Source organism: Bufo gargarizans, chromosome 4 (genome assembly GCF_014858855.1).
Source record: "Bufo gargarizans isolate SCDJY-AF-19 chromosome 4, ASM1485885v1, whole genome shotgun sequence".
Classification (NCBI taxonomy): Eukaryota; Metazoa; Chordata; class Amphibia; order Anura; family Bufonidae; genus Bufo; species Bufo gargarizans.
The window spans coordinates 311,546,020-311,570,321 of record NC_058083.1 but is presented as its reverse complement, the minus strand read 5'-3'; the positions used below and the strand labels follow the sequence as shown (position 1 = coordinate 311,570,321).

Below are 24,302 nucleotides of genomic sequence, written 5' to 3'. Positions count from 1 at the left end.
AAACCCAGATCCGACAGGAGATCCATCGTCCAGCGAAGGTGATTCAGTAACACTGCATGATCCTGTGCCATGATCAGGATGTCGTCCAGATAGACGATGAGGCGAACTCCCCGACTGCGCAGCCAGGCCATAGCAGGGCGCATCAGTTTGGTGAAGCACCACGGAGCAGAAGAGAGGCCGAAAGGGAGGCATGTAAACCGCCAAATCCTGTCCTTCCAAAGGAAACATAGAAGGTTCCTGGACGCGTCCTCGACAGGGACGGTAAGATACGCGTCCTTCAGGTCCAACTTGACCATCCAATCGCCCACCTGAAGTAGGTCCCGCAGGAGATGGATGCCCTCCATCTTGAAATGGCGGTACCTGACGAACGCGTTGAGAGCGCGTAAATTGATGACGGGCCGAAGCTGGCCCCCTTTTTTCGCCACCAAGAAAATGTTGCTGATTATCGCACCAGTGGATGCCGGAGCCGGCTCTATGGCCCCTTTGTTGAAGAGCTCTGATAGCTCTGAGTCCACAAGTATGCGGCTCTCTACCGACAGCACTGCCGGTTGTGGGGGCGGGATGGATAGGTGGGAAGATGTCAGCTCTATGTGGAAACCCCTGACCGTGGAGAGAATCCATTGGTCCAAGGTGATGCGCGACCAAGCTCGAGAAAAGAGCTGGAGTCTGCCCCCTACACAAACAGTTGAAGAATTGAAATGAGGCATCGGTCTTACCATAAGGACGTCTGGAACCAGGGTTTCCTCTGTATCCTCTAGGCCTCCAGGATCCTCCCCGGGAAGGGAAGAAAGATGATGTCTCTCGCCTCTGCTCCTGGAATGCAGGTCTCTGGGAGAAGGAGCCTCTGCCCGTAGCACGGGATTGGAAATGGGCACGGCCGGACAGACGGCCCCTGAAACTGCCGGCCCTGGTAGAGACCCTACCGTGAAACACCCGTTTCATTGAACTCTGGGCCTTATCGAGTGCTGTAAAGGCACCAACAAAACGGCCTAAGTCCTTAATAAAAGACTCGCCAAACAGTAAGCCCTGGGCCTCCTTACCGGCCTCAGTGAGCGCCAAGTTGGAGAGTTTAGGCTCAATCTTGAAAAGTATGGCCTTGCGCCGTTCAATGGCCAGGGACGTGTTGACGTTACCTGCCACGCAAATCGCGCGCTGCACCCACTCGCGCAGCTCTAGAGGGTCTACCTGTTTACCCTCTGCCTTGGCAGCCTCGGCCAGGTCAAAAATCTTTGCCAGGGGGCCAAATATGTCCAGGAGCTTGTCCTGACAGGCACGCAGGGCCGACTCCAGACCCTTCCTCGGATTCCACCCAGATTTGGTGAGGAATTGGGTCATTTTAGGGTCTACCGCTGGAGTCTCGCACACCCTGTTGGGAATAACGGGTCTGGGGCATTCCGCCCTAAGCTTGTTGCGCGCCTCTTTGGAGAGGGGGCAACGCACTCGGGCCTCCAAATATTTGGAGACATGCTCCAACGGCAACCACTCCGCAGACCGAGGGTGGTGTAGGGAATCCGGGTCAAAGAGAGGTTGCCCTGATGGGTCCGTCAAGGACACGTCTGCTGCCGAAAGCATGGAGCTGCACCCGGGTAAGGGGTTTGAATCTATGACCCCAGAAGGGTCGTCCTCTGCCTCCTCAAAGGCGTCATCTATCGCCTCCTCATCAGAACCGACTTCAGAGCCGGAAGCTGCATCCTGTAGTGCTCTAGCACTTTTCCAACTGCGCGTATGTTCTGCCTGACGCGTACAGGCTCTCTTGCGCGAACCCAGCGCGCCAACATTGGTGGAGACAACGTCACCAGTCAAGCGTGTTCTGGAGGCAGGCCCTGGCCCGGTAGGTTTAGAAACCGTAGCGGGTTGTGGGGTGGGAGAGGCAGCTGGATGGGTTGCAAGGGCTTGGGCAATAGACTGGGAAATGACCGAAGTCATTGATCCCATGGCCGCAGCAATCACATTAGATAAAGTATTTTGAAAAACCAGGGAAGGATCCGCAGAGGGCATCCCCATATCACAATCGTCCCCAGAAGGGGTTAAATCAGCCTGAGGCATATCCTCTTCCATAGGGCCCTGCCCACTGAGATCTGTATTGGGCATAGTCACACAGCCCGCCTCTATATCAGTAGTGAAAGGGTTAATCTGCAAACTAATCCTACCCTAAGAACTCCGCTGGTGAGGATTTTCCCCAGCCAGGGAGAGGAACTAGAGTGGGGGAGAAAACCTGATAGAAAAAACAGGAGCCGGTAAGCAGGGAGGCCGCCGAGCACAGGAGCCGGAGAGCAGATGCAGGACAGTGCGCGCCGAGACTACGGAGCGCCGCACTGAAACCGGAAGCGCCCGAGATCTCGCGAGATCTCGGGCGGAGCGAAGCGCGGCAAGCAGGAGCGCCGGCGGCAGGATCAAAGGTGAGCCGCGGCGCGAAAGATAAGCGGATGGGAAAGGGAGACCAAGGGGAAGTGCGCAGTGCGAACGGCAAGCAGGGGAGAGAGAAAAAACTCAGTCAGATGACAAAAGTAAAAAACCCTGATAGGGAGAGGTACAGACAGAAGGGGATGATAACCCCAAAGGAGATAATCGGACACACAGGGTACTCCTGAAGCACAGGGTCACCAGAGCTGTGCTAAGGAATCACACAGCATCAGGCCATGGGAGATCCCACAAAACAACCTGCAAACAATAGAGTATCACATAAAACCCCAAAAGGGAAAAAACTACAATAAGAGAAAACAGTAATAGAATCAGACAAATATCACAGGTACTTATCTCTGCGGTCAGCAGCAAAGAAAGAGGCGGATTTGCAGGCGGAGTGGCCTGTTATACTGGGACTATGGGGAGGGGCTGTTCAAATGTTCAATATTTATTTTTTATCTTTGCTGCTATTGGTCAGAGTAAAGAAGGAGAATAGCAATATGAGCCTCCGGGTCTTGTAATAAAATCAGCTGCTCATTCAGTGATGGAGAAAGCTTCATTTACAGTTCATGCAATGATCTCCTTCACAGTAATGAGAATGAGCATTTGCTAATGTGATAACTCTTCTTCTTCATATAGCGGCGTTGTTCCTGGGCAGCAGATCGCTGTTTAGACCACACTATCTGCTGCCCAGAAACAATAATTTCTGTGCCTGCATGAATGACAGTATAACCCGATGAACAAGCATTTTGCTCATTCATCGGGTGATCAGTGGCACATTTAGACAGAGAGATTGTCTGGAGGAACATGCAGGAACATTTGTTCCCAATAATCTGCCTGAATATCAGGCTGTGTAAATCCCCTCATAGTCTGTAATATCAAGGTAGTCGGTCAGTGGACAAGCCTGTAAGTAATGGAAATCTCAGCAAAAGAACACAATAAATGCCTCTCCACATATTTACATTTTTTTTTTTAATTATGGGGCAGTAGGGAAGGGGGAACATACAGGTGAAACTCGAAAAATTAGAATATCGTGCAAAAGTCCATTTATTTCATTAATACAAATTAAAAGGAATTGCATTAATGCAGCTTAACATAAGAATATTGTGAAAAGGTTCCATATTCTAGACTCAAAGTGTCACACTCTAGTCAGCTAATTAATCAATACCCCCTGAGCAAAGGGTACCTTAAAATTGTGACTTTGGGGTTTCATAAGCTGTAAGCCATAATCATCCAAATTATAACAAAAGAAAGGCTTGAAATACCTCGCTTTGCATGTAATGAGTTTATCTCGTATATTAGTTTCACCTTTAAGTTGCATTACTGAAATAAATGAACTTTGCACGATATTCTAATTTTTCGAGTTTGACCTGTATGCTCCAGCAAATAAATTCCCAACTAGAGACGTTAGGCCACCTTTATTTTCCAAACTAGATAGAAATAGATTCACTTTTTCAACCTTTTGTGTTGCGTTTTGAGTAACTTTCTTTTTTCAACTTTAGTTTTCTCTTGAAAAGTTCAAGTAAAAGCATTTCAGTTTAGATTCACATAAATATGTTGGACTTTGCTAAATCCATTATGTTCTTTTCTTCACAGCTCTCAAAGGTTTTTCACGACCTAGAGAGCAGGGACGTATCAGTCCAATTTGTGCATATAACATTGTTTGGCGCACAGATCAGTCTGCTGGTGCCATTTTCAGCAGACTGTTCTAGCAGTGCCTATTTCATTCAGTCCTGTCTAGGTCTGAGTTATCCCTTATTGCAGCCAAGTAGAAACCTAGAAAGCCACATGCGTTAATTGGTGTTCAGATGGAGACGTCCATAAGGCAAGCGAGATGTTCAGTTCTTGCTGTAGAATTTTCTCTTCTGCTTATCTCTTTTTCTGTTGAATTCTTTCGCTCTGCCTCAGTACAGCCAGACAACACGTTCTGGCTGCTGCCTCTGGCTTCATGAATGCAGGATTTAGTAAACCAACAGAACCACTGTAGGGACAGAGATGCTACATGCCATCTGTCCGCTGTTTTTCTATTAGGTGTAAAACTCTGAATTGGAATGGAGCATGGAGAGCCAGCATTCTACAGAAAATTAGGAAATGGTCTCCTTTTGAAAAATTGAAAACCTCACTGGCCTTATTGCTACCCATAATGGTTTTCAGACATGAACCTATCAGAATAAGCAGGAAGACGAGACTGTTTAGACACTGGTAAATACAAAACAGATGGCTGTCACTCCACAACTCAGAGAATTCTTTTTTCTCTTGGTGAGGAGATGATATCCCAATGTTGAAATCATTCACGGCACTCATAAATAATTAGCAAAATAGAAATTGAGTGTTTATTCAAGCCTCCATTGTTTTTCAGTTTTATATAGCCTTGTTTATGGCCTCCAATGTGATACTGACTGCAAGAAATATACTCTACCTTTGTTCCGGTCAGTATCACATTGGAGGCTGTGAACAAGGTCCGGAAGGGACCGAAACGTTAGCCATATAAAACTGAAAACCAATGGTGGCTTGAATAAGCACTCAATTGCTATTTTGCAAACTATTTGAGTACCGTGATTTTTTTCTAGACACTGATAAAGACATGTTCTTCTTTGTGTCCTCATTTTAAGAGATTTTTCTTTAACAGTTATGGTTTGAAAGCCCTCAATTACACTGTTTTGAGTAAAGGTAAATTCTGGTTCATTTTCACAGGTACAATTAGCTACTTGGATACTTCGTCTTAACAGAGCCATCATTTTTTTATTTTCCATTCACGTACCCATATAAGGGATTGTTTTTGTGGGACAAGTTGTACTTTCTAATGCTATCATTTAATATGCCATACAATGTAGTGGGGAGCGGGGGGGATTCCAAATGGGGTGGAATTGGAAAAAACACATTTCCACCATAGTTTTTCGGGTTTTATCCCTACAGCGTTCCCTATGCGGTAAAACTGACCCTGTGCCCTTTAAACTCTGGGTCATGTACAATTACAATACCACTTATGTATAGACCCCCATAACTTTTATATAGTTATGTGACTGTCTATCGAGCTGTGTGGGGCCCCATATTTTGCAGGATAATCTGTAGTTTTATTGATACCATTTTGGAGTGTGTGACTTTTTTTTAGCACATTCTATTCAATTTTTGGGGGTAAGTGAAGCAATTTTTTTCCCATTATACCATTTTCCGTATGGTATAAACACTTTTAAATTTTAATAGTATGGGTGTTTTCGGATATGGTGATGCCCATGAATTATTATTATTATTTTTTTTTAAATTCTTAGGGTTTTAAATTCTTAGGGTTTAAACATAAAAAAAAAAAATTTTTTGCCCTTATAAGAGGCTACAATATTCACTAGTTAGATATTTTATAGCTTATACTGTAGTTCCATAGAACTACAGTATAAGCTAAATTCACGGTTATCCTATGTTGGCCTGCCAACTGCATGCCAAGATATGAAGTGCAACTCTAATACGCTGGGACTCTTCAGAGAGACACTCAGCGCATTAGAACAAAGGACCGGCTTCCCCAATAACCACACGAGGGAGCCAATTTTAACTCTGAAGTGGACCCATCCAGGTTTTTCGCCGTTTAGATGATGTGATCACACTTGACTACAGAACCTAAAGTGTTAAACGCCTGCAATCTGCTTTTTTGCGGACATTAGCGGCGGGCTTTTGCTATTTGATATAGCATTTACCCACTGGCTGTAGTACCCGCTGCACTCTCAAGTGGAGGGATGCTATATTTAAAGACCCTGTACATACATGTACGGTGCAGGAAGCCTAAGGGTTTAAAGGCCGCTTTACACGGGCTGAGAATCGGCCAGATACTCACCAACAAGCATTCATTGGAATGTTCGTTACTGATTATCTGGCAGTATAAAGGTGCCGCCGATTACCCTATGAACAAGCAAAATGCTCATTCATCTGGTAATATGATCATTTGTGCGGACACCTAAATTGTAATTTGCCAGCAGCAGATCCTACTGTCTAAACATTCTGTACTGCCAGCAAACAATGATTCTGTATGGTGATGATTAGGGACAAGCGATTCGACTTCGGATGAAACATCCAAAGTCGATTTGCATAAAACTTAGTTCTAATACTGTACGGATCAGGAGCCCTGTACAGTATTAGAATGTATTGGCTCCGATGAACCAAAGTTATTGCTTCGCAAAGTCTCGTGGGACTTCGGGTAATAACTTCATACATTAATTTGTACTGTAAAAAAAACATTTCTCTGGTTCGGTTCCAAGGTACCAATTGGAACCTTAGGAAAATGTTTTTTTTTGCAGTGCAAATAAATTTATGAAGTCATTACCCGAAGTCTCACGAGACTTCGCAAAACAATAACTTTGGTTCATCGGTGCCAATACGTTCTTATACTGTATGGAGCTCCTGCTCCGTACAGTTTTATGCGAATCGACTGAACACGTTTCATCCGAAGTCGATTCGCTCATCCCTAGTGATGATGGATGGCATTAACTATTGCTGTTTACCATACTGTGGAGGAGATCACTTCCCTACAATCAATTGCTTAATTGTCCTGTGTAAAGGGGCCTTTAGGTTGTGTTTTTTAGGACATTAAATTGTCAATTGTCAGAATGCTTGCGTCTGTGTTATCTGTGTCAATGTTTTAAATTTACAAATTGATTCCAATAGTTAAATAGTTAATCCCCCGCTCTGTGCCTCTTATCATTATGGCTCCTTTTAGCTGCTGGGGAATATACTGACACTTTTGTGTCTATTTGCCTTTGTATTTCTTGATGCCATTCATGTTTCATTGCTAAGGATCGTGGGGCATATGCTACAACCCAGAAGGACTCTAAGGAGGTCACACATTCTGATCACTGTAGTATTTTGTCTCTCGGCAGTCATATATCTCCTTTTAATTTAAACTCTGAGAAATGTACTGAGATTTCTGCTGCTCAGCCTCCGGGATCGATGGAATTTATTATCACGGGACATCTAATCTGTAAAGCTAATGCTAGTCTTCCTAGATTATTGATTACACATGAAGGATACACAAACAGTTAATCATTCATGGAGGTGATAGAAAAAACATTGTATCAAAGCAAATAGACAGGTAATTGTCGCTGGGGCATTTATTACTGTCTCAGCCTACTACTGGTAGCCCGGAACTGAGCACGACTGCTGGTTTATTATTGCACCATGTCAGGCAAAATGTAATGGGTCGAGATACACAATATTTTATCTTGTGGCTTTTTTTTTTTTTTTTTTTTTTCTGTTTCTACTAGAAAATGTTCACCTAACTTTGCTCTACTTTATGAAAGAAAAATTGGGGTGATGGAAAAAATATATAAACTTGCATGTTTTTGTGAACTTGCAAATTCAGTTTTCAGGTGTTATGTCATAAGTGAATCAGTACCTTTTGGCCATTCTCACTGCTACTTTTTTTTGGTCTCCTGTTGCTGTTTTTGGGTCCACAAAAACAAGGAGACTATGAATGACTTTATAGTACTGTTATCTGGCTCCCACTCATAGGGGTATGTTCATATAAGCAATATGGGCCAGATTTATCATTACATTGCGCCAATTTTGTGTCGTAAAAAAGTTGTAAGCTGCATGTTTATGACTTTTTCAATTGCACTTGCACAAAAAATTCTCTGCCAGTCTATGCACTTTCCCAAAAATGGGGAAGGGTGCGAGGCTGGAGGCCCCTCCACATTTATAATCTTCTACACTACAAGAAAGCATAGAAGATCACTGAAATCTACACCAGCCAGTTCATGCGCACAGACTGCCGGGTGCTATGCCTAGTCATAAATCTGGCACAGCATCCGGCAGCAGGCTTGGTTATCATAGCCCGGCGTACGCTGCTGGGCTTTGATGCATCTACCCCTATGTTTCTGTGAGTGGGGCTCGCAGAAATATATGTGCTTGCCACCTAAACAACTCCATTCAGATTAATGAAACTTATTTTCAGTTACAGAAATGTTCTGCTGCAAAATCTGCCACATGCAAAGTAGACCTTTAGTGCAAGGAAGGCATCGCAATTGCACCTGAGCTCAACTAATTTTTGACTTTTAATTTTAAACTACTGCCACATTTTTTTCATGAAAGTACAAGCTAAAGTGTGGCCCCACCTTCACACAGAAGGGAAACGAGCCACTCGACTGACCACTCTTTTTTGCTAGACGGACTACCTCTGTAGTTTCTTAATCTTTTCCAGAACTGACTGTAACAGATAAATGCTGTGTAGCACTCTTTGCTGCAAATTGGAAAGTAGAACTTTGCACTGTACTTAATGCACTTTTGGGTTTTGTAGGTACGTAGTGGATACCCCAATTCTTAGGCCACTAGCGTAATGATGAAGTTGATTTCTAATAAAAAAAAATTCTAATTAGTTTTTGTTGAAAGTTTTCAATAAAGTACAAACAATAGGGATAAACAACATCCTATAGTATATAGTACCAAAGAAAGAAGTATAAAATATTGTACAGTTATACCCCTGAAGCAGAGAGATGGTTAACAGGAGATTGCACCTACATCCCTCCGGGATGCTTTCTTTTATTACAGTGCATACAGTAATTTTCTCAAAAATGGACCATACCTCTCCAGATCGCTTTACCCAATTTTAGCACTACACTCCTGACTTCTTCTGCAGAGTGTGCTTAAAGCACTGGCGAGTTGAATTTGCATACTTTGTGTGGCCGTTCCGTGCATTGGGGACCGCAATCAACTTGAATGGGTCCTTAATCTGTCTGCACCGCCCAAAAATAGAACATGTTCTATTTTGCGGTGCGGAGGCATGGACAGAAACACCATGGAATCGTTCCGTGGCTCTGTTCCGCACCGCAACTTCTGATTGTGGACCCATTCAAGTGAATGGGTCCGCATCCGTGATGCGGGGAGCACACAGCCGGTGCCCGCATATTGCGGATCCACTGTTTGTGGGCCACGGCCGGGCAATGGTCGTGTGCATGAGGCCTGATGGAAATGTCCCTAATCTACAGGAGGAATCACTTAGGATGGTAAGAAGGGGGGTGACCACCAGCAAAGAACCGCTTATCCCATAGGCCTGTGGATTTAGAGAGACCTTTTCTCTTCAGATAGACTCCCTTCTCAAAGTGAGGGTCTTCATTTACTCCACAGATAAATTCAGTAGTATTAGGGGGATGTGGGCGGATCCAGTGCCGCACGATCAGTTTCCCGACCTGTTCTCTAGTAATTATTGAGATCTTACATCTAAAGTCGACACGAACGGTATGTAGACACTGCTCCTGCCACACGGTTTACTTTTTGAACGTTCATCTCCAATTAAACAGTTTTTATTGACCTTTTGCATGTGACTTCTTAGAAAACAACATATGATCACTGTGGCTGGTTTGAGGGCATCATGGTTGAGTTCTGCTGCAATTATGACTGACACTATATTGTATATGGGTAACTGCTGACACTATTAGTAATGCCTATTGATAAATCTATGATGTGTTGCTATTGTTTAGACCCATTAGCTGTTATGTAACAGACAAGCCCTATATCAGTACTAATGTGGTTGGGTAGTATTTTTTTAACTCCCTTATTTTGCTAGAAAAATCCCGCCTTTGTATATATACCCCATTCAGATTCCTCTGCATGCAGACACTTGCTGTGGTTTCCAGCTTTGTGGATTTTTGTCCAGCCTGTAAAATAGCCACTTTGTAATTGGAAGGGCTGCCCAAGAATTCAGTTTTTGGTATGCTGTAACAGCTCTGCCAACAAACAATGGGCTACCCAAATTACGGCCATCACAAATGTGTGTGATAAGAGGAGCCATAAATCCATGGAGCCTTGTAGATGATATCACAGATGCATGTTGCTAACTCTGTGATGTAGAAAAAAAACATACAGCATTCAAAGGTTTAGTGGTTGGCAATATCTGGGATGTTGGGGGATGTCATCGCATCCAATTTCATACTGACAAGTGTGCTTTCCCAAGAGGTCAAGGAATTGATGCTCTCATTTTCACAGACTGGTTAGATTGAGCCAGGCATTGCAATCTACACTTCAACTTTTGCTGAAAGACACCAGAGAAACGGATTGTCATTCTGCAAAGTTCTCGTTGAACTCACATCTTTGGAAATAGCTTCATGTCAAAAGCTTTTCGGACATCTCTCAAGATTTTCCCACAACTGACAGCTGGATAATAAGTTTTATCATTAAGATGTGCTAGAAGCGAAGCTTGCGTTCAGCTATTGTTTTGCCTTACCAAGTTGAAGGCTAGGATTTTCACTGACCCAAGGAATAACAACATTGGCAGCATGGTTGTCTGTCATTAGTAAATTGAAATTATTAGAGAGATTCTTGTTTAGGTGTAATATTAAAAGGCTTTCACTAATTTATCTCCATCGCAGTGAGGTGTAGTTGCAATAAAAAATAAAAATGTTTTTATTTATTACCAGGAAGAAAAAAAATTCACTTTAGTCCTCATGCATTCTGAATGGAAAGAGATCCGCTCAGGATGCATCAGGACGTCTTCCGTTCCGTAAGCATTCCATTTTGTGACCAGACACTAAACCGCTGCAAGCTGCTGTTTTGTGTCCGGTCATTAAAGCGGAAAAAAGAACTGATCCGGCGCTAAAAGCTATGTAAGTCAAAGGTGACTGAACCATTACGCATTGACTTTCAATGTATTTAGTGACTGATCTGTTTTTTTTTTTTTTTTTCGGTTTTGATTTCACACATAGGATGTGCAATAGGGGTAGACTTTATAACTTCATTACCTACAATATTTTCTCTGTAGTTCCTCCAGATTAATCATACTTTTATTTTAAACTTTTATAAATTATAAAGGCAAGGGTCCTTCAGGCATTTTACATGAATTTTTGCAATACTAATACGAGGGGAAGTGAAAAATTATCCGCACCCTGGCTGTAGAATTTATTTTAATCAACTTTCAAATTCAAATATGTCATTTTTCAAGATAAATCTCCCAGATTTTCAAGACACCTTTTGTCAACTTCTCAACCAGCTTTTGTATTCCTTCGTTAAAAATATTTTAGGCTGAGCTGCCAAGTCCATACTGCCCCTCTGTCTTCACTGGTGAGCCATGGCTGATTTGCCACATAATCCACTGTCACTCACCTATCTGACAGAATCCGTTAAGGTGCACGCTCAAGGTTGTCATCGAGGATGAGTGTCCTGCTCCTCCTTCATGGCTGACACTTGACTGCAACCTTCCTTGAACTTCTCTATCCATTCATACACAACAAAACACTTTCTTTATAGTGTGCGCAGTTTTCTCTAAATATTGTTACCAGACACACCCTCAGACCACAAAAAATGTATGCCGCGCTTTCATGCAAAAGTGGGGGCAGCCATTGTTTCTTCCACCACAATCACATATTAACTGTTAAATGTTCCAACCTGCACAGCAGTGACTAGGGAGATTATTTCGAGAAATGATGTACTTGTCTTTTCTGAAAGTTAATTTAAATTCTGCCTCGTATATTGGATAAAGGCTCTATACACAGCCTGTTTGGCTGATACATTGGGAATTACTCTAGATGTATATGTCTTAAATGTTTTTTTTCAGCTCAGACATTGGGGGCACCATTCATTCCTATGGGGGTGCTGAAAATAGCCGAACAACACACTCGGCTATTTTCAGCAGACCTATTGAAATGAATGGGAAGTGCACAGCACAAGCGCGACAACCACTACATTCAATTCTGTGGGTCTGATGGTCAGCGCTCAGCTATTTTTGGCACTCCCATAAGAATGAATGGAGGGCGGCCATGCATGCACGGTGGACCCTCCTTCACTTTCCAGACTCTATTCTAAAGATCAATAATAGTATATTAGTTAGATGCACAGGGTGGTTGATGCACCAAACAGGGTGCTCTCAGTCTTGCAACGTCACCCCGCTGCTAAGAAGAACAGAAATATAAAAGAAATAACTGGGCACACCTAGGATATTTGTAGCTAATATTTATTGAAATAGTTAGAATAGTTTAAAATATAAATCTAAAATAGGGATATATGGTACCGAAGTATAACTTGAATCACTGCCACACTATTTGTCAACACTCAAAATAAAATAAATTCTGCGTATTTGTGGTTGGGATGAAGCTGAGTTGGTCACTCACAATTGTTATTGTGACCCATCAGCCTCACTTCAATCCCAGCATAGGCAGAAAAATGGAGTACATGAAATATAAAGTACATTCAGTGGAATTAAATGAAATTAAAACAATACATTTAGCGGAAAAATGCAATAATAATCCGATGGCAGTAGGATATAAAATCAGGTGACAATAGGATATAAAGTCAGGTGATGATGGAATAAGATAAGAATTTGCTTGACCTGAAAGGTTCTGAATATCCGAATGTAACAAAAAGTGCCCACAAATACTTGTTGCCAATTTGAAGTAGCAGATGATATTATATAATGTATTTGCAGCAGTGGAGTATATTGGTTTACTGAGTCATTGACCCAGCGGCGTCCCGCTTTCGGTCCGGAATCAATCCAACAGTAAGGCAATAGTTAATAAAGGAACACTCTTACCGATGTTGGAGGTTCTCACATTTGAGAGAAACCTCTGCCGTCTATCGAAACTTATTCCCGGTTTTCTTATTAAAGCCACTGAGCAAGGGGATACTCTGACCCGGAAACGCGTCTGTTCTGACCCCCCCAAGTATAATTTAATGCGAGTGCACCGCATCGACCTCACTCAGGAACAACTCTGAACCGACTTATAAAACGCAGCCGGTCTGAAACCTCTACCCGGAAGGTTGGGACACTTCATCTGGATCCAAACAAGCGGGACCTCGTGCAGTGACCTAACTGGCAACAGGTGATCCATACTATCAACCGCGAGATTCACCTGACCGCAATAAGAAAACCGGGAATAAGTTTCGATAGACGGCAGAGGTTTCTCTCAAATGTGAGAACCTCCAACATCGGTAAGAGTGTTCCTTTATTAACTATTACCTTACTGTTGGATTGATTCCGGACCGAAAGCAGGACGCCGCTGGGTCAATGACTGAGTAAACCAATATACTCCACTACTGCAAATACATTATATAATATCTGCTACTTCAAATTGGCAACAAGTATTTGTGGGCACTTTTTGTTACATTTGGATATTCAGAACCTTTCGGGTCAAGCGAATTCTTATCTTATTCCATCGTCACCTGACTTTATATCCTATTGTCACCTGATTTTATATCCTACTGCCATCGGATTATTATTGCATTTTTCCGCTAAATGTATTGTTTTAATTTCATTTAAAGGGGTTGTCCGGGTTCAGAGCTGAACCCGGACATACCCTTATTTTCACCCCGGCAGCCCTCCTGAGCCTGGCATCAGAGCATCTCATGCTCCGATGCGCTCCCGTGCCCTGCGCTAGATCGCGCAGGGCACAGGCTCTTGTGTTTTCAATAACACACTGCCGGGCGGTAACTTCCGCCCAGCAGTGTGTTCGGTGACGTCACCGGCTCTGAGGGGCGGGCTTTAGCTCTGCTCTAGCCGTTTTACTGGCTAGGGCAGAGCCAAATCCCGCCCATCAGTGCCGGTGACGTCACCGGGCTGCCTGTCAGCCCCATAGAGAGCCCGGTATGTCACCGGAACTCAGAAAAATGCCTTTGCCCTGCGCGATTTAGCGCAGGGCAAAGGAGAGCATCGGAGCATGAACTGCTCCGATGCTCATGTCAGGGGGGCTGCCGGGGTGAAAATGGGGATATGTCCAGGTTCAGCTCTGAACCTGGACAACCCCTTTAATTCCACTGAATGTACTTTATATTTCATGTACTCCATTTTTCTGCCTATGCTGGGATTGAAGTGAGGCTGATGGGTCACAATAATAATTGTGTGACCAACTCAGCTTCATCCCAACCACAAATACGCAGAATTTATTTTATTTTGAGTGTTGCCAAATAGTGTGGCAGTGATTCAAGTTATACTTCGGTACCATATATCCCTATTTTAGATTTATATTTTAAACTATTCTAACTATTTCAATATATATTAGCTACAAATATCCTAGGTGTGCCCAGTTATTTCTATTCTAAAGATAGGTGCATATCAGATATTAGGGTATATTCTAGATATGTGCACCTAATGTCTGAGGTGAGACAACCCCTTTAAAATTGCACGCTTGTAGAAATTTTTATTCTCTGACTACTGACAACTGTAGTGAAATTAATCTTACCAGTGACTGCATTTGTTAGTTATAACCTCCCTTCAGACCAACAATCTGACTCTCCAAGTAACAGATCATCTTAGGTGTGGACAGGAAGTCGGTTTCTCTATGTATCCCTATGGGAGCCTCAATGTTGATCTCATAGGAATGAAGTAGAAGTAACTGACTTCTTGTCCTATATCATTTGTGTTGGTCACTTGACACAGCTGAGGATCAGAAGGTTGATTATAACTCACAAATACCTTGAGAAGATTACCTTGACTGCAGTTTGCATCATGTCCCTTTCTAACAGGTCAGAGAATAAAAACATTTGTGGGAGTGCTTCTTTAAATGCTCATAATGTTCTACTGGCTTGCCTTTTTCTTTTTTTTTTATATATATATTTATGCCAAAACCCGGTTATGGTTTCAAATGAAAGTCTCTACAATAATATATCTGTAAAGAATAAATCAAGGCAACTGGACTTACTGTAGATTTGTTGAAAACGTTTCACTCGTTCTTCCAATGAGCTTTCTCAATTCTTAGTGACCGTACAAGAATTCTCTGGGAATAAATATGTAACTGAATCAACATCTGGTAATTATACCCAGCATGGGGTCAAAGGTGTTGATTCCATTATCCTAATTGGAGTCAGTAGGTGATGATGACCTCCCAGAAAAAGGTGTCAAGACAGCATTGTATGTGGCAGACAATGATGTCTACAATAATGCACATTTGAATTTTATTATTGGCTGAAACTACAGAGTAGAGCACTATCATTTTTGCTTTGTTGTGGCTGTTTCCACTTCTATAAGATTTCCAGGGTTTGTTCTTTCTAATTAAGCCGCCCTGATGTTTACTATACTCAACTGCTTCCTGCCACACGAGTGTGTTTGTAGTCTTCCATTCCCCGGCTTGTTTATTTCCTGACTGGTCAAATACACCCCTGCAGCCAATCACCAGTCTCAGTGGTGACCAATCCTCAAGAGATGTATGAATAAGTAGTGATATGGCACTTGGAGAAACATTGCCACTGAGGCCAGTCATTGGCTGCAGCAGCACACATGACCCTGTCCATACCAAGGCCAGAAGTAAACAAGCCTGCTAACAGAAGATTGCCAAACAGAGCTAGGGAGTTAGACCAGAGCACCAGGGAACATACAGGTGAGTAGGATTAATTAATTAGGTACCACATGCCAGGAAGTTTAATTAAAACAGGACCAAATCCTGGAAAAGCTCTTGTGAAGACAACCCGGCTCCATGAAATGTAATGCAATCTGCAGGCACAGAGGGAACTGAGCAGATGGATACATAATTTTGTGGCAAAAGATTCAGTAAAACTTTTAATTTCATATATTTAATTATCTGCTCTTTATGAGCTCAGTTAACTGTCTTATCAGTGACTGACCACTATTTGTGTATACACACTTATGGTGGGTCTACACAGGGCGAGGAGCAGCTGATTACCGGGAAGGCAGCGTTCCTTCCTGACAACTGGCTGCTTGTTCATTGGGGGTGAATAGCTACGTTTATATGTAGCAATTGCCTCCGCACTATCATAATGAGCGATCTTACACCTGCATTTTTTCTAGGCATCAGAGCGCTGTTTAGACAGCATGGTCTGCTGCCCCAAAATGATGATTTACTTGCCTGCACAAACATCCATTTCACCCGATGAACGAGCATTTCGCTCGTTTATTGTCTGCACCTATAGACAGGCAGATCTTACGCAGGAATGTTCATATCCTCAATAATCTGGCCGACTATCGGGATGTGTAAACCCACCATTAGGCTAAATTCACACATCCGTGAAACACGGTCCGTGAGATACCGGACTGGCATCCTGCTTAGTGCAGGAGAGCATGGCATCATTTGTTGCTATGATGCAGTGCAATTCATGCCGCTGCTGCTGTACAGTAATACATTTGTATAGATCATACAAGTGTATTACTGTACTGTGGAGACAGCACAAAGCGCATGGCGTCATGGCGACCAATGACGCCATGCGCTATTGCACTAAGCAGGATGCCAGTCCGGTATCTCATGGACCGTTTTCCACGGACGTGTTAATTCAGCCTTATACAGAGGATGCTAACAATCACTGAAAATTACCAAATGGACCATTTTGAGATTTAAAAATATAATTTCCCACAAAAACACAGTATATATTAATTTGCTCAGCTCCTTCTGCTTGCAGATTGCAGTACATTTTCATGGTGACAGGCTTTTTCTGTCCCAAATCTATGGGATTGTGTTGTCCATCATTTTGTATTATCAAGCTAGTGTAAACTTTCATCTAATTGTATGAAAAGCAAATTATAGTTCTCTATTGAATTAATATGTGCTTTTATACGTTTCTTACAACCTAAAGATGTGATTCACTTAGTAAGCATTTGGCTGGCTCAGTTATCACACCCAACATAAGCTGATTAAAATTGGAATTAACATACGAGTAAAGACTTCTGCCATTTGTTTCCAGCTTAACTAAGCATACTCTTTTTGCCAAGTCATTAATGGAGTGCATTATAAATGCAGTTGTGCAGTTTAGCATCAGCGTGTTAGGGTAAAATAAGCGCAGCTCAGGCTTGTTAAATAGTAGCTGCTGAGGTCGTATAAGAATCGTCCGTTAAGGCTTACATAAATGCATATAAGTCCTGATGAATGTTTAACGTATAGTGGAGATAATCATGAGCCTGATCGCCGGATGCAGTGCTGCAATTTACCGAAATGCACTGCTTATTGGACCACTTTATTTTTTTGTCGATTTCATGTGTTTCATCCCTTTATCTTTGTCACGGACGTTACCCATGGCAGGTACCAGGAGATCAGAGAGACTGGCAACTCGTGGGTTAAATTGACAAGTTCCCTGTGGATCTTATTGTGTCTGTTTTGGTGACTCCCACACCCCTTGCTTCAGGTGTTGCTTGTTGGTAATTTACCTTTCCCATAAGTCGCCGCTTCTCACTCTTGGAGGTGCAGTTTATAGATTTTCTTCCTGTCTTCGGTTGTACTCTGGTGTTTCTGGAGTTGCCAGTTTTCTACTTTCAGCTAAGTTTTGTCTTTTCTAATTGTATTGTATTTTTTTATATTCCCTGTTTGTATCTGGGCCTGAGAAAGAGACTTCCATTCGTCCATATGGGGAGGAATGGGTTGTGTCTGGTCCTAAACTCATTCCAGGGCCTTATATGGATATAAGGGCCCTGGTATCCAGCTTATTAATATTCCTACCTTCAAAGTCTATTCATATTGATAGGTAGTTAGGGCCCGGATTAGGGTTGTTCAGGAAGTGACCTGTTCCTTCTCTAGTTTCCAGGCCCAGTTACTGTTCCCCTTCCCTCCTGTGTTCAGTATTGAGTGGTCCCCCCACACTGATCGTGGCAATCTTGGGCATTGAAAGTCAATGGGAGGCGGATCCGTTTTCAATTGCACCACAATTGTGAGTCAGGACGGATCCGTTTGGCTCTGCATCGTAAGGCGGACATCAAAAGGCTGCAAGCAGCGTTTTGTTGTCCGCCTCCAGAGCAGAATGGAGGCTGAACGGAGGCAAACTGATGCATTCTGAACAGATCCTTTTCCATTCAGAATGCATTGGGGCTAAACTGATCCGTTTTGGACCGCTTGTGAGAGCCCTGAACGGATCTCACAAGCGGACCCAGAAATGCCAGTGTGAAAGTAGCCTTACACATAAGTGAAAAGCTTCCTGTGTAAGGGGTTATCCCACAAAGTGTTCAAATGAAAGTATATAGTCTTTTTTTTTATGGGCCCACTGCTGTTTCTCCTGTGGACAAAATTCTTGTTCACTTTCTCCTACATTCAGGAGTGGACATAAAGTCTTTGTCTCACGTTTAAAGCGGTTGTCTTACTTCAGCAAGTGGCCTTTATCATGTAGTTAATATAAGCCATTTACTAATGTATTGTGATTATCCATATTGCTTCCTTTGCTGGCTTGATTAATTTTTCCATACATTTTACACTTTGCGCTTCCCTGGTTACGACCACCCTGCAATCCAGCAGGGCTGGTCATGGCTTAGGCTAGTGCGGTTTCCTATAGTGTCCAGGCCAGTGCTGGTCATGCTTGCACACTATAGAAAAAAGCGCTGTCCTCTCTGGTGGTTGGGACCGTAGGAGCACACATAGGCTAGTGCGGTTTCCTATAGTGTCCAGGCACAGCCATCACTGCTTGATTGCAGGGTGGTCATCACCATGGATACGAGCAGTCTATAATGTGATGAAAAAATGAACCAAGCCAGCAAAGTAAGCAATATGGACCATCACAATACATTAGGAAGTACCTTGTATTAACTTTCCCTACATGTTAAATGGCACTTGCTGAAGTCACACAACCCCTTTAACACTTACACATTGTATACATTAAATGAATGCCTCCGACTGATTCCATCCATTTAACTTATACGTTTTCGCTGGACTCTGCAGGAATCGAGAAGCGTGGTGTACTATGCTTTTCATCTTTCCTTTTCCCCAATGTATATGTTAAATGTGGGACAAACATGATGTGAACAGAGCCTAACATGCTTACTAGGTTCCCTGTCTTTTTTATGCCCACAGTGTTGGTGTAGTGATTTCATTGTGAAGTGGCCTGGACAATTTTCATTCATCCATCCCTACTTCCAAATTCAAAGAAATATTTAGCTATGTATCTTTCTAAACAGTGCCGGCAATAAAGGTAAACAATAACCCCCCTCATTGCCGTTTAATAATGGGGTCACTGGGGCAGCTTGAGAAGGACTATTTTCTGCTTCGGGAAGGCAGACAGGAGACCATAGCTTCAGAAACTATGGAGGAAAGGTTCGGCTAGTTTCACACCTCCAGTGTGAATTCCAGTAGGCAGTTCCGGCAGAGAACATTCTGCCGGAATTCACTGCATCCAGCACGGCCGGATGCAGAGGGAATGTCTGCTGGCCCCATTAAGTATAATGGAGTCCGGTGGGATTCCAGCGGGAAATCTGCCGGACACAAACTCTGCATGCTGCGGCTTATGGTCTGGCCGATTCCTGGCATTGTCTGCCGGAATGGGAAATTAGCCTTAGCAAGAGCTGACTGCAATGCACTCTTGGGAGATGCTGCCTGCCACAGAAAGTGAAGCGACCAGAGTTGCAGAGGGTAAGGAAGCTAAAAAGGGTGAAGATTACACTGTAGATCAGTGTTTTTTGCGCTGATATATAGTAAAAATAATGTGTTTTTCATCAGGTATTTTATTTCTACTGGTGGGACAACCCCTTAAAGATTGCACAGTTCATAAAATTAATTTATTAATTTGATTTATGCCTGTTGCAGATGAAACAGATTGATGCTTGGTAACACAGAATGTATGCTCATCAACGCTACATTTCATTAAATTACTTTGCCTGCTGATAGAAATTCCACTTACGGGACATTATTTCAAGAGCATATCCTTGTAAAGCCAGCGTTTCTTTTATGTTACAGTCCAGTAAATGTTGGAATCGCCATCATTTAACAATATACCCAGAATAGTCTATTAGTAGTAGTATCTTTAGAGCACAATTTAATGTTGACCCTAACCTCTTAATTGTGGAAAGAGGCTGGATTCTTTAGCTTGTGTTTTTTTTTTCTTCTTGACTGTCAGATGTAGACCTTTTTACTGTCAGTTGTATTCAAGACATCTAATGTATTACGTAAGTAATTATTTGACCCGCTCTGGTTAAGTACTCTCCCAGTACTGGTACAGATTTCAGTTATAATACCTATGGTCATGGCCGCTGACTTCAGTTGAGTAATAATTTAATTATGTTAGATTGGGAAAGTTATTCTTGCATGAGTGATGATGCCACCAGGGAAACAAAGAGATTGATGGCAGCCTCAGGAGTCCGACGTGTTATACTGGTGTTTTCCAGCTGAGTGGAAATCCATTGCATCAACTAATTGAGCCTTAGTGACAGAAATAGAGTTATAGCCTCAGTTGAGGAGTAAAGACTTTCTCTATGAAATTCTTGTGACTTGAAACATTTGATCATGGTAAATTGGACAACATGAGACCTTCCACATCAGACCAGACCCTTCTACTATTAAGGGTTACTCAAATGAGCCTTGTGAAACCTGTCCGATTACAACCGTTAAAAACAGATGATTTTCCACCCATGAGGAATCGGTATGATCTCCAACTGCGTTACATTTTTCGGTCCTTATAGCATCTGCATGTCATCTGTGGTTTTTCAGCCGTTAAATATAGAATGAGCAGAGTTGTAAATTACAAGTGTTACTTTTCTTACAAAACTCTCCATCAATCTGCTCATCCTCTCTAGCTCTGCATCAAGCCTATGCCTGCAGATTGCACTGCATGTTGTGGTGACAAGTCCTTTTTAAAGTTGTTTTTTGAGATTTTTTTTTTTAACTGATGAGGATGGGTTCACATCACGGTTTATTTTTTCCGTTCTTCTGATCTGTCAGAAGAATAAAGAAAAAACGGATCTGTGTTTTAAGCATCCTTTATGCTTATTTATGCACATTTGGCATCTGTGTTAGCCGTTTCTATCTGAGATCTGGTATTTTAGATGGGGGGAGTCCTGCATGGACAATACCAAGCATACTGTAGCCGCTGTACAGTTCTGTGCTTAGTGAGCTGAGAGAAGGCTGCAGTGCTACTGTGAGTTCCAGTGCCGATCCTTGAGGGTCCCGGGTGTCAGACCCCACCGATCAGATACTGATGGCCTATCCAGAATAAAGTGCCATTGGGATAGTAACTTACTGGGGGAAAAGCAGTCCCTTTTTTTTCTACTCCTGTAAGCTGTATTTTTTTCTGTAGATTGCTGAAAAGATACTAACAACAATTTGATTGTCGTTCAAGTGGATGGACTACTTCTATAGTTCCCTGGTCCACTAGATTATTTTCTCCCAGTGAAAGAAAAATATTCTGTTCTGGCTTCATCCAAGCAGGAACCATTGAGATGAAAACAGCAATGTACGCCCTATTTGTGTGTTGTAGAAATGATTTCGCTCATTTAATTTTACAGTATCACGCCATCCACTTACAGATTGAATTACAGGCAGAACTGTTAACATTTATACTTTCTCACCATTGCTTTTGTCAATTTTGTGCAGCAAACTCGGCAATGAGCAACGATAAATGGCTATTAAAATCTGCGTCATCCCGGAGACTGCTCCTTTTAACTAAGCAATTAGTTCAATTAGCAGACTGAATCGGCATGCGAGAGGATTCATCACAATCCAGGGGATATTGATGCTTTTCTAGTATGATGTATCGGCTAATTTGCTTCTTAAGAAAAAAAAATTAAAAGCGACAGCTGCATGGTCTTCTCATCACATCCCCATGCATCTGCTCCAAGCACTATTAAAATGGATCATGCTATTAATTAACATTTCCTCTTTAATGTTGTTGAATCTTAAACATTGATTAAAAACCCACAGGGAAGATCTCCGAACAGTAGGGAATAAGACGAAACAGCATTGGTGTTCAACCTTAAAGAAGACCTTAAATGGGATTTTTTTGTTTTGAAGCAAGTATCTTTGTACGTAGTCCGCCTTCTGCAGATGCTATGGCTTTTTTTTTCCATCTTAAATAGTCCCCTCCGTTGTGACGCCATGTAAGCGAGTTTAGTACTCACTGTACTCGCTTACTTAGCCTGTTCTCATGAGATTTACCAAATCTCTTGAGAACAGCTAGTCTTCTCCCTTGCTGTGGAGTGGTCCGCTGTAATTAGACAGCATTACAACCAGAGAAAAAGGCGCCCACTGAGGAGAGCTTGAGGTCTCCTCCCTAAAGCTATGGTACTAATTAACATTTCAGGTGCCAGAACACACAGGGGGCATAGCGGCACAATGGAGGGGAATACTTGGGATAAAAAAGCAATAGCATGTACAGCAGGTTGACTACTTACGAAGGTATGGTACTTTAAAAATAAAATAAAAATCCCTCGAAAGGTCCCCTTTAAAGAGCCTTTGTCAGCAGGATCAACTCTATTAAACCTGGTAGGGTTGATCATGCTAATTAGAACCTTAGTCCACCCGGAAGTGGAGGAGTACAGCTGCCAGCAAGATGGAAAGGCAAGTATTCTCGGAAGAAGTCCCGGAAGAGACTCCACTGCCACCAATGACTCAGTACATATTAGCCACAGCACATAATTACAATCTTGCATTCCTTAGGGAATGCATGATTTATTTATTTTTTATAAAACTTACAAACACCAATGACTCAATATAACCTATTAACACTGGACCACCAATGAAAGTGCAGCAGGCACCATTAGACAGGGACCTGTTAAAGGGGATGGGGTAGTGTAATGAACACTAGGGGCGTAGCTGTGGACAGGGTCAGCAGAGGGAGGGGGATTTAATGATCACTGTGTGGTACTGCTAGAAGACTAGAGTAGACACGATCACCATAAGCTATATACAGAGACAAGGCTCTGTATGCGTCTACCATGGGAAATGTGACATTTCTGTACTAGCATTTTAGATAATTAATAATTGTCCATTACACACTTCACATTTTTTTTTCTTGATTTCTCTAGAACCAATGCGAACACCTAAAACCTTGAAGATAGCAGAAATTCAGTCCAGACGAATAGCTGTTGATTGGGAGTCTCTGGGCTATAATATTACCCGCTGTCATACCTTTAATGTCACCATTTGCTATCACTACTACAAAGGACATGGAATGAACAAAGCCGATTGCTTGGACATGGATCCTAAAGCCCCTCAACATGTGGTTGACCATCTTCCACCATATACCAATGTTAGCTTAAAAATGATCTTAACTAATCCAGAGGGTCGCAAGGAAAGTGAAGAGACCATTATCCAAACAGACGAAGACGGTAAGTATATAATTATAATATACTCTGATAAAGTGCCATGTTTATTCTATATATATTTTTTTTTCATATAAAAGCCAGAATTTAGGTGTCAACGTGATTAAGTTCATGCAGAGTTAGAAATACTTCAGTTACAACGCAAACCTATTCTAAAAAGTCAAATGTCAGGCTAATGTGCTAGAATATGTGATGGTTGAAGTTGTGCTTTATTTTCTGAGACCTCAGCTCCTAAGTAGATTCACACATTAAAATAAGTTGTCACACTATGTTCTCTTTGATAGCCGCTCCACAGTCAGACAGGCTTTGAAGGAGCCCAAATGAATGTGCTTAAAGTTATCTTGAGCACCGTGTGCACAATAAAGACTTGAGGAATTCTTATAATACTCAATTACCGTTAATTGGGAGTCACAAAAAGGAAATATAAGAATATGTGGTAGATTGTAGAGATGTGCTTGTTGTTGTGCATTATGTGTTGCTCTCTGAAAATTGGCAATAGTGTCCCATCAAGACACAAGAGCCCATGGCAGGATAAATCTAGTCAACATATGACACGCACAGCCTGTCAACGTGCATCGTCCCCTACTGCTCTACACTCTCATGTCAAACAGTGAAAGGACAAGGCAATGCCTTTCTGCTCTTTACCCGAACATTCAGCTGACAGCTCATGTCTGAAGGAAAAGACGTTGTCACATGTCCTCAGTGGTTCAGGAATTCTTTCGTCCCTTCTGTCGTCTTTCTCATTTCCAAAACGTAATGCATGGAAGACAAACTTTCAATATTGAGGTTGTCTGTTTGTCGTTTCTTGTTTTAATTAACAGAATTGCCCAGTTTAGTGACCTTTCTGATGCCATAACCAGTCATTCATGCTCCATACGATCATACATGACTTTATACTGTCCCCAGGTGAAGGTCAGGTGCCCTGGTATTGGCTGCATAGAACCTTACATATGCGCTTCCACAGGCTGTTCCTGGCTACCAG

The 24,302-nt window shown here is 42.4% G+C and overlaps 1 protein-coding gene across 4 annotated transcripts in view; it reads left to right on the top strand.

The window, feature by feature from the left end:
* The window catches only part of PTPRK (protein tyrosine phosphatase receptor type K), a 348,184-nt gene that overhangs the window by 218,834 nt on the left and 105,048 nt on the right, over positions 1 to 24,302 (top strand). For all 4 annotated transcript variants that reach the window (XM_044291903.1, XM_044291905.1, XM_044291906.1 and 1 more), the window contains exon 8: positions 23,024 to 23,326. In XM_044291903.1, the coding sequence (XP_044147838.1) occupies positions 23,024 to 23,326 (303 nt within the window). The remainder of the gene's footprint in view (positions 1 to 23,023; positions 23,327 to 24,302) is intronic.